The following is a 14051-nucleotide window of genomic DNA, read 5'->3' as shown; positions in this document are numbered from 1 at the left end:
CAAAGCTATTGGCTTTGGGTAGTTGGAGGCAGCGGTGATAATGTACTAGGTAGCTACTGAGCCCCGGCCTACAACTTGTGAAGTGGCTCAGATCAGAATGTTCGTGCCGGTGGGATATTTGCTCTGGGCCTAGATCTTTCAGTGATTGTGGAGAATGATGTCTCCTACTCCGGGGTTCCAAATGCCTGATCTTTAGAGAGCACCGGTAGCGCGGCGACAGACGTACGCCGTTTTCCGTGGTCGGGGGCGTCAGCTACCGACCCCTGACTTCATACCTTTAGACAGCAGTTCCTGTTGAACGCCTCCTACTGCCACCCATCACGCCGATGAACCCACGTCTGAACCTCATCAGGTGTACAAGAATGTAAAAATGAAGCTATGCGCCTTTTGGGTGAGCGATTGTCGGAACTGCCATTCTCCGCGACCATCCATGTGGTGTTAAACTGGACTTCATCGCCGAGAGCCCAATTCGTCAGCGACAGCGAACGCAGCGCGACGCCCCTGCTCAATAGCCCCATCTATATAACCAACCCAGCCATCAGCCCAGTCCGACCCAGCAAGAGTAAGCCTTCTAGACACATTCTTGTTGTCCATGAGTGTACCGAGGGTTTCCGAAAGGACCTTGGCAGGGTAGACAGGCCAAGCTCCTTTGGAGAACTGGTCGTTCCGCCAATCATGCCAGAGATACTCGTTAATACTGCCCAAGTCCACTGACCCAGGCTTCAAATCGTCGAGGGCGTCATCCAGAATCGTCAATGGTGGCCGATCGGGTGCTTCGAGACGGGCGCTTTTGAAAGCAACTATATTGACACCCCCAGTTTTGGAAGCAGACTCGGTAAAGCCAAAGCAGGCAGTTCTGGAAGGAGTAGTAACGCCAAAGAATTTAGCCGCTCCATTTGGCGAATGCACATGAAGCTTTCCGCCAAGATTATGGTGTTTGATGGAGGTTACCGAAGGAGGCAGGACAGGTGTGAATTCGATATCGGCGAGACAATGTACTGGGACGGTGCAGATAACGTGACTGGCAGAGAACTCTTGGCCACCCTTGACCTGAACTGCTGCACTGGTCGAATGCGAGGTGATAGAAGCGATATGGCGATTAAATAACGACGCACCCTTGAATTCGGCGAAAATTACTTCGGCTAGCGCTGTGGTTCCTCCGGGGATCTTAAAGGTTCCGTTAATCTCAAGATATTGCTGGAAGTTGTACCCAGAGAGTGCATAAAGCCGTAGCAGACTTAAGAACCCAATTTGAGATACGTCAGTCAGGCCTGAGATCGACATCCATATTCTGAGTAGCCCTTTCTCTTGCTCCGTGACATCCATCTGGTTTATACGCTCTTCGGCGCTGATATCCCACACGGCGATTGCTTCGTGGTTGAGGAGAGGTCGAGTCGGCTGAGGCATAACAATTCGCCCGCCATGGCCATCGACGTCGAAGAAAGCAGCTGCGAGAGGGGCAAATGACGCGCCGGCCTCCTGCATGCTTTGGAGGTTGCCATCGATTTTCAATGGGCTGTCCTGCTCCATCCCGGAACTCTTCTCGGTCGCCGTGAGACCATACCGACTCATCTCACTCCACACATGAGGTTGCAGGTGGTGGACCCAGCCACCGCCCATTTCGTAATCATCGTTCTGCCCTTTTGCAGTCCATGTACGGCCGCCGATGCGATCCCGAGCTTCGAGAACGAGTACGCTCAAGCCTTGTAGGGATAAATCTCTGGCGGCTGTTAAGCCTGCGAAGCCAGCACCGATGACGATGACATCGTGGAATTGGGAACCGTCATTAGTGTCGAGCTTGACGGCTGGAGTTGGGAGGCCCGTGTTGACAACGTTACGCTGAAAGTCCCAAGAGCAGCCTTCTCTAGTTCGAGACCACATATTGAATGTTGACTTGAATTGTAACTTTGATGTGCGTTTTATTGCTTTATGTTCGGTGACTGACATTTAGGTAGGTAAACGTGAGGATTGATTAACCTAACTATATAGCGAAAGCGGACCATTTGTGTTACAACTATGCATGGTCTTTGCTGTAAATTTGATCACACGTCATGGCTCAAGGCTAGAATCTAAGAAAGTCCGAAGGTCCGAATGGCCGCGTCTAGGCCTCAGATCCACGTCAGTTGTGATGAAGGTTAGCTTTGCATGTTCAAAGGTGGGATGCCGAATTTTAGGTCCAAACGCCAGGGCTTTCCGGATTGCACGGGCGGCCGAAGCATTTGAGCAGTTGATCAAAGACCGGACAATAAGACAAACTCAAAGAACATCTGATGCCTAAGCACGAAACAGATCATTGTTCAATTGGAACTCATTACCCGCAACATCCGATGGCCAAGACTTCGAGAGACGACTTTTCATCGAAGAGGTATGCTTGGCGCAGTACTCCCAGTAGGGTTTACAAACATTACCAAAATGAAAGCACAGTTTCTGAACTCGGATTCTTCAGTTGTCACCTGTCAAGTCCAAGGAATCTGACTATGGCGACATAAACATCCCTTGTTTAGTTATAGGTAGCGAAAACGTCAATCTCATTGTGGTAGTAGCTACGAGACATGCTTTCCAGACAAGCTCTTGATCAGCTTTGATGAGAACCAGGCCCGACAAGTTTCTCTGTAAGCTTGATGAACTGGTAAACTTCCCCCAGAGAACTAGTGTATCCTGCGCAAGGTACGGCATGGGGAATTGAACCTATCTCAAAGAGCGGCTTAAAGTCCATTGGTCCGAAAACCTTTCACGCCTCGATCAGAAATTGAAAAGATTCATGCTTACTCCGACCGACAAGAGAATCTTGTCGGGTCTATCGCATCTTCACGGCCCTGGTAGCCAAGTCGTTGTACGGAACGGGAGCCCCAGTCCCGAACTCCTTTAGAAGACTAGGAGTAACGCCGGCGTAGTCCACCAGTGGCTTTCTGCTAGCAAAATCGGAAGCGGGAACCTTGGAAGTAGGAATTAGCTGCGGCATCGAAGAGTTTTCGTACAAAGTGAATCGTGTCCCTCATAAGGTAGGCAAAAAATATAGGGGTTTCCGTTTCAACTCACCCAATTACCATGTACACCCTCTCGGATTCTGAACGGAAGCTGGATTATGCTCACAGGGCCCGCCGGGATATCTCGCGTGTCCAGGATCACCAGGTTTCCGAGGGTCGTGGTGTGGTCGCGGCAGGAGACGACCAGGAATCCGTCCGCTTCCGGAGCATCCGCCGAGCGGGGGACAAAGCATGGCTCTCCGACCGTCACATCCGGGCCTGCGTTCCACATCTTCGTGGTTCCGGCGGCGATGTCAATGTGTAGGACGGCACCGAAACCCCGGGGTGTGGGGCCGCCGGAACCGAAGGCGTGGTTATAGGGCTTCGTGGTGTAGCGGTCGTCGCAACGAGCCATCTCGCCGGCCACATCGCTGATGATTTTCGGTGGCTCCATCTCTGTGGTCTCGGCGGTTGGGTCGATCTTGAACCTGACGAACTTGCCCACGGGAGGACGGTGGCCGGGGTTTTGCGCAGACTCGAGTTCGGGATGCTGGGTGGGGAAGACGCCGAGTGCATCAGTGTCGTGGAGGAAGGTGTCGATATAAATGCAGCCGTCGTTGCCCTCGTAATGGTTACTCACGTGGCCCCAGTAGTGGTTCTTTAGCGAGGTGAACCATCTTACGTCCTCTGGTTTCGGGCCTCGACGAGGAAGAACACCAAAGTGATTGGCCTTCGGGATTGAGGGAATTAGCCTACGGAATCTTTTGGCCGATATGGACGGGTCTAGAAGCTGCTTACAAGGAAAGGGTTCCGTCGAAAATGAGTTCCGTTGGCCTCCTTCATGTGCTTCAAGTCGAACTCGTGCGGCGTCATCCCGAAGATAACATAACTGGATTTTCATGTGAGCATACATCCTTCGTTCAAAGCATTCCAAATCCAAAATCTCAGGGGAAATGGGAGCACACTTGTCAGTTGCGGCCATGTCATGGGTCCAGGTGACGACCGGAGTTTTGATCCAACACTCATCCAGCAATTTCCCCTCCTTGCTGAACCTGTAGTAGGCAAGGTCATTCGAGCTGAGTGGGCAAGGTCAATATCTGCCTAAGAGAGTCCACGTTACAGTCACGCACCCAAGCCCAGCAGCTTCCATACCGAAACCGAGCATCTCACCAGTGGAAACATCCGTCTTGGGGTGGGCGCAAAACGTCTTGGCCGTCATTTGGCCCTCGAAGTCGTAAACCCCTGTCGGTTTTCTTCTTTCAGCTTCTCTTCCTTTTTCTCAATTTCAGAGAAACAGGGCCGCGGGTAGATTACCAATCGTATCCAATGTATCAGGGTCCACGAGCAACGGCGGGCTATCTTCCTTGAGGACAAGCAACTTCTTCTGCCACCACTGAACATGCGTGTTGCCCGTGGACTGAATCTGGTCAAAGACGCGCGGATCTCCAGCGTATGGATTCCGATACGTCCCCCAAAGAGGCTTCCGAGCCGCTCGCTCTATGATGAACCGCGGGGTCCGAACGAACTTCTGCTTGAAATCGACCACGCCGTTCGAAATTCTCCAAGCGTTCACGGCACCATCGCCGTTGATCCAGATGTCATGTCCATTACGGTTGGCAAACACAAAGTCGCAGATGATGCGGTAAAACGTCCCGTCGATGCATTGGGGGATGTTTCCGTGGACGACGCACGAGGCGATCTCAGCGTCAAAACGGCCGGGCTGGTTAACAGGCTGAGCGCACAAGTGGTCGGCCACCGCAAATTGTAACTCGCTACTAATGGGCAGAGTATGCCTTTTCTTGTCAATGGTCGCAGAGAGATCCGATGCAACGATTTGAGTGTTGTGGCATAGTCGCTGGAAAGTGTCCCACTGCGGAGGGGTTGGTGTTTCTTCGTCAGACATTGCTGATAATTGCAGATGAAATCTCACATAATCAACGAGCAACTATCATCAATATGCCCAGCCAAAGATCATCTCAATGGTACTCAATGTTGCATTTAAGTACATCATGAAACAAATTACTCAGCGGGCAGTCGTTGAAATCGCCGACCGTCTGGGGAAACAATAAACTTCACCCGTGAACTGGAAGAAAACACATCGTTGTCGCGGGCCATGATCAGTGTCGCAGATCGCGCCCCCAGCTGACGTGGTGTTGAAGCTCTCGCCAATCATGATGCCATACAAACTTGCGGCGACACCCATTCTGCTGACTCCCTATCTCCCCGCCGAGCCTGCGGTCTTCGCACAGGCCCGGAGGCCGGGAGCGTCTGTGCGCTCGGAAGAAATCTACTCCAAGAGGACTCTGAGTTGAACATGATCGCCGCAGGGAGGTCTTAATCAAGGCTGGCGTCCCCGAAACAGGGCCAAGCAATGTTACGTGGATTTGCATTCTGGCGCAGTCAATTGGATCACATACACATGTTTTTGTCACTTATTCTCAACTTATCCATGAACAGCTGGACGAAGTCAGCCCGCAAGTTCAATCAAGTGGATTACGGAGTAAATGCTACGCCACACCATTCCAGTAGACCTATGTCGCGGGTAGTTATGGACAACTACAGATGAAGCGTTCATATGGTAAGCTAATCATACATTGGCATAAAGAACGCGTCATCGTTCATCCGGAACAAATCGGTAAACGCTGAACACTCACGAACTTTGTCAATTATGTATCCCCTACAGCAAGTCGTTCTTAACATGGCAACTTATGATTAATCAATAGTAGAACACTAACAAGCCTGGGTAGAAAGCCATCATGTTGCTTGATTTTCGAGGTGTTATCCCAGTTATATCGCGCTGAGGGTTTCCACCGTGTTACGGCACGGAAGGGGAAGGGGGAGGGGCCGGAGTGGCGCGGGCGGGGCCGCTTGTAAGGAACCGGGAGATAGCCGCGCGCAGAAAGTTCAGCAGGGCAGGTTTGAATGCATCGAGCCCTACACCCAAAGGGGCATTCCCTACTCTAGAACTCTGTGCGACACTTGGACTGACACACTAGGTACGTAGGATCTAAACACAATCAATATCACAGATTGTAGTAAGATCAACGTGCTCCTGTAGCTGAAAGGCCTTTTGACAGGACAGCACTGCTGTTGAGCACCGAGTTCGTCAACTTCATTGTCGCTAATAAAACGTCACTTTTGTTAGGTGATTAATAGTGTGGTTCTCATTTTGCTTCAAGTACCACTGTATAGGAGCACTCGACTTTGAAGCAGTTGAATTGTTCATCAACTGCCTCTCCGTCTTCGCGTTCGGTTTGAATGTTGATTGATCACTTCGCAAGTCCGCCCACAGAATTTAAGATGACCAGCCATACTAGCGCCCGTGTTGATTGAGATTCTCTCCATAAGCCTCACTCTACAATCTCAGCCCCTATGTATCTTGTTTCGTATTCAAGCAGTGAGATGATGGTCGTTCTCTCCTACTTGTTGCGTTTATTTCCCTGTCTAGAACCTGAAAGTAACTGTTGAATCAAATGTGTCAGGTACGCGAAACCACATTAGTCCTGAGGCAGAATCCATACAGGTCTTCTGTTCACTACCGAAACCGATCTTTACATCTTCGCCAGTAAGCCTCGAAATAATGGACCTTTGACATCCCCTGGAAGTACCATCGCCCTCAAGCAATCGCCAACCATAGCCCGCCATTCTAAACAGATTCGCGACTCATGCAACAAACAGTGCCGTTTTGCCGACAAAGGCGCTACCAATAGACTGTCAATCGCAATCTGCAGGACGTCGCACTTGACAGCAGCCGCAGCAGAATATCGAATGTGATATTGTGATATCGAACGCATAGCCATTCTGATCAAAAAAGGGAAACTCTGAATTGCATTGGCCTTGCGCAGCTGGTGCCCGCCCCCGTTTTTTGAGTCAATATCCCAGCCCCTAAAAAAGCCCCAGAAAACACGACGAACCGCCGAGCCCCAAAATTAGCATGGTTCGCCAATCAGGGGCCCCAACAGTGGATCGTCCTCAAAACTGAAACGAGACAGTCGACTTCGGTCTCGTGAAAATCGTCGATTGGTCCTTCTGGAATGGCCGCCTTTCACCCCCCCAAACCACTCAAACCACCCAGACCACCCAAAACTCGCGGCTTAGCCCGAGGCGTTCTACATCTGTAATTATGAAACTAGCGAGATGTAGTATTGAGCAGCTCGGTATCGAGAAAGCAATGATTCTTGTTAGGCGTTTTTTGCAGCTCCCTGTCTGGCCTTTGGGTGAATTTCAAAGTTCTTTATCTCTTGGTATCCCCATCAGAGTAAATCCTAGGATGAAGTCTACATCGCTCTCTGTTTTCCTCTGTATTCGACTGGCTATTTATCTACATCCTCTTGGCTAAATACTCTCCTTTTTGTGGAATTTATCAAAAATCTGTGTTGAGTTTTCGTTTTCATCGTTTCGATCCTAAGCCCCGACGACGACCCCTCCCGACGACCCTCCCCGAAGGAACCAAACCGCCATCATGGGCGCGAACTTGGGAGCCAAAATCGCCGGCATCGGTGCCGGGTTGAAGAAAGATGCCAACTTCTCCCGCGTCGGCTCGGGGGCCAAGATTGGAGTAAGGACTCTCCGTGCTGGCACGGGACGCTACTTCCTCAACAAGGTTCCCGTCTTCATCTGGATCTCGTCATACGTGCCCGCCTGGCTCCTTGGGGATCTGGTCGCCGGTGTGTCGGTTGGGCTCGTCATGTTCCCCCAGGCTCTCATGTACTCGGCCTTGGCTGGTGTTCCTATCCAGGTTGCACTCACCTCGTGTTGGCTGCCGAACATTCTCTACGCCGTGATGGGAACTTCGAAAGGTAAGGACATAAACTTTTGCTTCATAAAATTTGTGGTGATTGCATCTTTACTAATCCTAATCTCAAACCAGATGTCTCTTTTGGGCCCATGTTCTTCCCCTCCATCATCATCGGCGGCATCAACGCCGCCATGCCCAAGCCCGGCCCGCCCCCGGCCCTCGTCGCCGCCGTCCTCTCCCTCTGCGCCGGCATCTGGTCCGCCCTCTTCGGCTTCCTCAACCTCGGCTTCCTCTTCGACGCCCTCTCCGTCCCCATTGTGCTCGGCTTCGGCTGCGGCATGGGCATCATGGCCTACATGGCCCAGGTCCCGCACCTCTTCGGCATGGTCGGCGTCAGCCCCATGCTCTCCCACCTCACCGGCGAGTTCATCGCCAACCTGCCCAAGACGAACCCCTTCGCCGTCGCCCTCGGCTTCGGCACCATCGTCTTTCTCGTCGCGCTGCAGAAGGTCCAGAAGAAGCTCGGCGCCAAGAACGAGATCGTCCGCCTCGTCACGAGCAACCGCAACCTCTTCATCCTGCTGCTCACCCCCTGGATCACGTACATGGTCAACAAGGACCGCGGCGACAAGCCGCTGTGGCTGTCCGTGTCGCCCGTCGAGACGGAGGTCTCCTTCGTCCAGGGCATGAGCTTCGACCTTATCAAGTCGCTCTTCTTCCCGAGCTTCATGGTCTGGTTCGGCATCGCCCTCGAGCACATCCTCGTCGCCAAGGGCCTGGGCCGTATGCGCGGCTACAAGATCGACCCCAGCCAGGAACTCGTCCACCTCGGCATCTCCAACATTGCAAACTCCTTCATGGGCGGACTTCCCGTCGGCGGCGGCGACATCACCCGCGCCAGCGTGGCGGCAACCTCGGGCGTCAGGAGTCCCATCTCCGCGCTCTTCGTCGCGGGAATCGTTGCAGCCGGCATGTACCCCCTGAGCAGCTTCATCGAGTACATCCCCCTCCCCGCCGTCGCGGCCATCATCATCGTCGCCGTCATCGACACCATGCCCTCGCCGGGCGAGATGGGCAAGTACTGGGCGTGGTCCTTCGCCGACTTCATCACCTTCCTACTCACCTTCAACGGAGCGTTGATGGCGACGCCCCAGATCGGCTTCGAGCTCGGCGCCGGGGTGCTAGTCATCTACACCCTCTGCCGCTTCATGAGCTCCCGCCCGAAAGCCATGCTGGGCGTCGACCTCGAGGGCCAGCCGGGTGTGTTCTCGCTGCCGTGCTGGGAGGCCGGGGAGAACGTGCCGCCTGGCGTCTGTGTGCTGCGCCTCGAGAGCGATCTGATGTACGCCAACGCCGAGGGGGTGCGAAACCGCATCGTCGACACCGCCATGATATGGCACGCCTCGGTTCCCTCGACTGCGAACAAGAACGACCGCGCCTGGAGCAACTGCCGCGACAAGAGGGTGGAGTACCTCCGAAAGCGCGCCAACCTGACTCAGCCCGAGTACCTGCTTCCGGCCCTCCGACTCGTCATCATCGACATGACCAAGGCGCCCTTTATCGATGCGTCCGGTCTCCACGCGATTGAGGATGCAAAGGCTGAGCTGCGGGCTTTTGCGGGCAGCGGCGTCGAGTTCCGGTTTGTGGGGGTGAGCGATGCGGTGAAGCGCAGGTTCGAGCGCGCGGGGTGGAAGATTGCTTCACCTTACGACGATGATCAGGAGCAGCAACAGGAGCAGCAGACGCAGGCTGAGGGTACAGAGGCTGCTCTCCCAGACTACATCTTTGACCATTTGCCTACTGCCATTAGAACGCCTTTGAGAGCCAGAAATGCCCCAGACCAGGTACCCCTGACCCAGATGCAGTCATGGGAGGGGGATGATTACAGCTTTCAGAAGGGGCACACCATGTAAAGCGGTTGGAGGTGAAGAAGACACAAGGTAGATAGTTGAAGAGATGTAAGATAGCACCGGAAGACATGGGTATGCGACTAGTACTTGGCGTATATCAGTCTGTAAGGTTCATATTTACTTATACATCTGACTCCATGGGTTTCCTTTGTTCATTCTTTTCAAATGTTCTCGGGATTTTATAGACTACATAGATCACCACAGGATGCATTCAGCCCTGTAGATATATACAGTTGGTAAATAATACACACATACACAACGCCGCAAGAGGCGCCAGGCTCATGTGCCGTCAGCTTTCATCGTTCCTCGTCTATTACACGTTCACACACTACTACCTCTCGTAGCTAATCGACAATATTCCTTTGCGCAGCGCAACAACAAGTCGCCCCCTAGCCACCACGAATGAAATGCGACAGAATAATTCATACCATGGAACCTTAAGTGTTCACCAAACTTGGTGAAATTCTGTTCTCTAACAAGGAAACCAATCTTGTACTTACAAGTCTCTTTATGTACATGGCAGAGTTAAATAAGAGGGCAAGATTATACCTAGTTATCTTTCGGGTGTAAAGAAACAGGTATAAAATAGTGGTAAAATCAACGAAATTTTAGCTAACAATATGCAATACTCCTCGGAATGGTAATGTTATTCTGAGAACGAGAATCCTACTGAATGACTAATATTACATCTATCAACAAGACGATCTGTGAAGGAAGACGTGCTTAAAACCGCCAATGGGCAGACTGAGTAGTGGCCCACCTCAGACCTCCTCGTCCGCACGGTCTGTCCAGAGCGTATACACTTCTAATAAGTACAATATGTGTTGCGAGCTATTCACTGGTGGACACTTGACGGGCTGGATGCGAAGATCCGTAGCTGCCGAGGATTGCATTCTGTTCCATCAAGACAACATGTCGAAGAGGGGTTTGATTTCCGCATCACGAAGAGACACGGCTTTAGTGCTGCAGTTCCCAGGTTCAATTTGCTTGCAGTTTGTTTATATAGCACTTCCGTATCGGCAATGGCGAACGAACTATGTCTACTCCTTCTGGACAATGATACCGAATTTTTCAGAACCAGTTCAGCATCCCACACGACTTCAACACTTCATTCTTCTCGTCTCTGCTGTGCTTTAAATATCACTCACCCGCCGAAGCGTTCGAGATTCCTACGAAAAGAAAGCCCAAATGATCGTATGTTGCTGCAATGCGGCAGCACCTATCTACATTGGAAAATAGCAAACACGCTGACAAGCTGAAAGTCCCCAAACAAGATCAAGTTTGGTGTCAACCCTTGACTCATGGTGTTTGCACTTGAGTTCCAGCTCGCTCTTTCGAACCCGAATACTCGCAAAGAAAAGACCAAAGACAGAACCACGGTACCCAACCAACCACACAAACGTTCCTCAACCTTCAACTTCGCCTCCCACCCCTTGCCCTACCTCACGATCTCGCAGGAAGATGTATTGAGATGCAAAGTTCGCCGGATGTTCTAGAGCGACATTTCTTGTCCTGCGAAAGAGCCAACAACTCAAACACAACCGCCCTTTTATCCACCAATTCAAGCCCCGTAGAACCTCATACCACCACAAAACTTCAGAAACGGCTAGGTATTAAAAGCACATACACTCGTTGTGATTCAGCACCCATCAGCCAAGTCCTTGACCTCAGCTCGAAGTTCTTTCACGTCTCATAGAACCGACGATGTGGATTCTCCACAGATGCCGCACGCCACATCCGTGACAGATTTCCCAAACCAGCCAGCCAGCCCCCGGTTCGTTCGGATTCGGTTCCGCACTCGCCACATCCCTGCTGTTCATCATCCTTGGACTTCAGCTCGCGATTATCCGTCTCACCTCTTTTTTCTTCAGCCTCCGCCGATCCTCATGCTTCAGAATTCTCACCTGAATGGTCGCATGGCTATCGCGTCTTCACGCCACAAACAAGTCGACCTAGCTATTTGGGCCTTCTTGCCAAGAAAGAAAAGGGGTTTCCCGCCTCCGTCGGAGATTTTAAGCCCCAGGCAATATCCTAGTCACGATCACTTTCGAGTTCCATCGGCCGCAGGAATTTTGATGTAAATCTGGTATCAAGTCTTCATATTGACATAGGGACTAACCACCCCCCTCATTAATAACCCGAGAAAAACAAGCCCTCCTTGCTGGATGCCCATATACTCATAAATCGTGCTGTCCACCTCATGCAGCCCATGGTCTCTCCTCCTCCGTCACCCTCCTCTGCTGCACGACCAACTCCTCATACGTATCGGGTAGTCTCGGCCACTGCGGCTGCGACCACTCGTCACCCGCCGGTACGGCGGGATACCCGCTCTTCATCGTTAAAACAGCATCGACCGTCTCCTGGATCTCGTCGTCGTCGACTTCGGAGTCCGCCTCATCGAGAGGGGTGCACGCTTGGAATGGCTGCTCTCGTCTGACGGCGTCGACAGCGTCCTTGATGACCTCTTCCCACCAGTCGACCTCGTCCCAAGCGGCATCCGCTTCTTCCTCGTCCAAGACGAGCTCTTTTACTTCCACTTGGCCGGTGGTATCGACCTTTTCCAAAGCGTTCTGGTCCTCATCCACTTCGTCGTCGACTTCGAGAATCTCGGGCTGCGTCGGTTCGGGTATCCTTCGGCCTGGCTGCATCGCATGGACAGCCTCGACGGGCAAGCCGGTGATGATGGACACCGCCGTCTCAACACCCCTCTTCACCGCCAAGGCGCTGAGAAGCATCTTCAACGCATGCTCCCATCGCCCTTGCAACATGAACATTTTGCCCCGACACCACTCGTACTTGATGAAATTGCGGTGTTGACTTGGTCGGGCCCAATACTCTCTTTGAAGCTGTGCATACGCAATCAGCGCATTCATCTTGTCGCCCGCCAGCTCGTATAGATACGCCAGGTACTTGAGAATATTCCTGATCTGCGCCTCGTCCCTGTAGTCGTCGGATGCTGCACGCTCGATCTCGAGACACTTGCGGTATTCATATGCTGCTTCCTCGTGATGTCCTGCGGAACGGAGTGTGTGTGCGAGGTTGATCCGAGTTTCCAGGGTCTGTTCAACTACGCGCGCGACGTCGCTCGCTTCGCGCCTGCACATGTCACGTAGAATAACGATGGCTTCGTCCCATCTGCGAAGCGCCTTGAGCGCCGTGACATGGTCCTCCATATTCCTCAAGGTCACCGGGCTGCAGATGCCGAACCTCGCCCTGTGTTCGTCCAGTACTCGTTGGAATCTCCTGCACAGACCAATCACCTCATCATACTTTTTGAGTCGTAAGCTCGTCAATCGTGCCAGCTTGAGCGTCCATTCACCGTTGGCGTAGTGCAGCAGGTCGGCTGCCAGATCCATATTCGCAATCTCGTCCCTCGCTTCCTTATCTTTGCCGCGCTCCGAAAGACACATGGCGATATTGTAGTCGATGGCGGCCTTCTCTTCATGTCCGAAAACCGGGACGTCTTCGTTCCAATCCCTGGCTATTCGGTAGGCCATTTCGGCCTCCTCGTATTTGTCCTGGTTGACCAGCATGCTTGCCAAATCACGCTGCGCTTCAATGGTTGTGACGTGGCGCTTGCCCCTCCTTTTCACGAGCGTGGGAACCAATTCGCGCAGCAGCTTCTCGCCTTCTGCCCAACGGCTGGTGTAGTAGTAGATCTCGCCCAACTCGACCATTGAATGCAAGCAAAAGTCGCGCCATGATCCTGTGAATAACGTCCAGCGAAAGGTCTTGCCAGGTCGTTCTCTGCTCTTGCGCAGTAACCTCTCCGCCAAGTGGGCCAGCTCCTCCGCCTCGGCAATGTCACCCATGTCCTCGCGGCGCACAAGGGTGTCACCGAGCAGCAGCACGGCGCGCATCAGATAAAATGTCTGGTCTTCGCTTTCCGGCAGCCCCTCGAGAAGTAGCTTCGCCATACGCAAGTGGTGCTGTGCCGAGATCCAATCCTCCGGGGTTTGGTTGCGGTAGGCATGGCCGACGCTCAACAGCGCCAGGCCCTCGGTGAGGGTGCCCAGGCCACGGGATTGATTCAAGGCAAAGTTTCCCAGACGCAGTGCCAGCGACCATTTCCCGCGAATCTTGAGGAGCTCAGAGATGCCCAGCAGAGTGAGGACGGAGGCCTTGTCCGAGTTGCGGCTCGCCGCCCTCCACCGCGGGGCCTTGGTGAGGCGCATGGCGGATGGGGTTGTTGGGCTGGCTCACCGCGTCGGGGGTTTGAGTGGGGGAGATCGCCCCGGGGATGGTGCCTGTCTGCCGTCGGAAATCGTGGGAGTCTGTTGGGGTTCGTCGGGGCTGTCGTCGATGCTCGGCGGTGTCGATTGTGGTGGTTTATCGTGGAAGTTTTTGAAAACGAAAAAAAAAAAAGTCGGTTGAGTGAAACCAGAGATCGCCGAGAAGCCAAAGGACGAGATGGAAGGGAATGCGACCGTTCGAATC

General features: G+C 52.9%; 4 protein-coding genes across 4 annotated transcripts; 1 reads left to right on the top strand and 3 right to left on the bottom strand.

The window, feature by feature from the left end:
• Positions 1–450: 450 nt before the first annotated feature.
• On the bottom strand, positions 451–1881 carry COL26b_002054 (uncharacterized protein; the record flags this gene model as incomplete). The annotated part of the gene is made up of 2 exons (XM_053174986.1): positions 451–1055; positions 1116–1881. 2 exons carry the CDS (start codon positions 1879–1881, stop codon positions 451–453), a joined length of 1371 nt encoding a protein of 456 aa, XP_053040930.1.
• A 916-nt stretch (positions 1882–2797) lies between these two features.
• COL26b_002053 (uncharacterized protein) lies at positions 2798–4869 on the bottom strand (the record flags this gene model as incomplete). The annotated part of the gene is made up of 5 exons (XM_053174985.1): positions 2798–2953; positions 3040–3624; positions 3765–3855; positions 4097–4208; positions 4281–4869. 5 exons carry the CDS (start codon positions 4867–4869, stop codon positions 2798–2800), a joined length of 1533 nt encoding a protein of 510 aa, XP_053040929.1.
• A 2559-nt stretch (positions 4870–7428) lies between these two features.
• COL26b_002052 (uncharacterized protein) lies at positions 7429–9617 on the top strand (the record flags this gene model as incomplete). The annotated part of the gene is made up of 2 exons (XM_053174984.1): positions 7429–7765; positions 7837–9617. The coding sequence occupies 2 exons, from the start codon at positions 7429–7431 to the stop codon at positions 9615–9617; spliced, it is 2118 nt and encodes a 705-aa protein (XP_053040928.1).
• A 2195-nt stretch (positions 9618–11812) lies between these two features.
• On the bottom strand, positions 11813–13789 carry COL26b_002051 (uncharacterized protein; the record flags this gene model as incomplete). The annotated part of the gene is made up of 1 exon (XM_053174983.1): positions 11813–13789. One exon carries the CDS (start codon positions 13787–13789, stop codon positions 11813–11815), a length of 1977 nt encoding a protein of 658 aa, XP_053040927.1.
• Positions 13790–14051: the final 262 nt, after the last annotated feature.

This window comes from Colletotrichum chrysophilum (genome assembly GCF_026319265.1).
Source record: "Colletotrichum chrysophilum strain AFK26 chromosome Unknown scaffold_10, whole genome shotgun sequence".
Taxonomy (NCBI): Eukaryota; Fungi; Ascomycota; class Sordariomycetes; order Glomerellales; family Glomerellaceae; genus Colletotrichum; species Colletotrichum chrysophilum.
The sequence above is the reverse complement of the archived record's forward strand: the minus strand, read 5'-3'. Positions and strand labels throughout refer to the sequence as shown.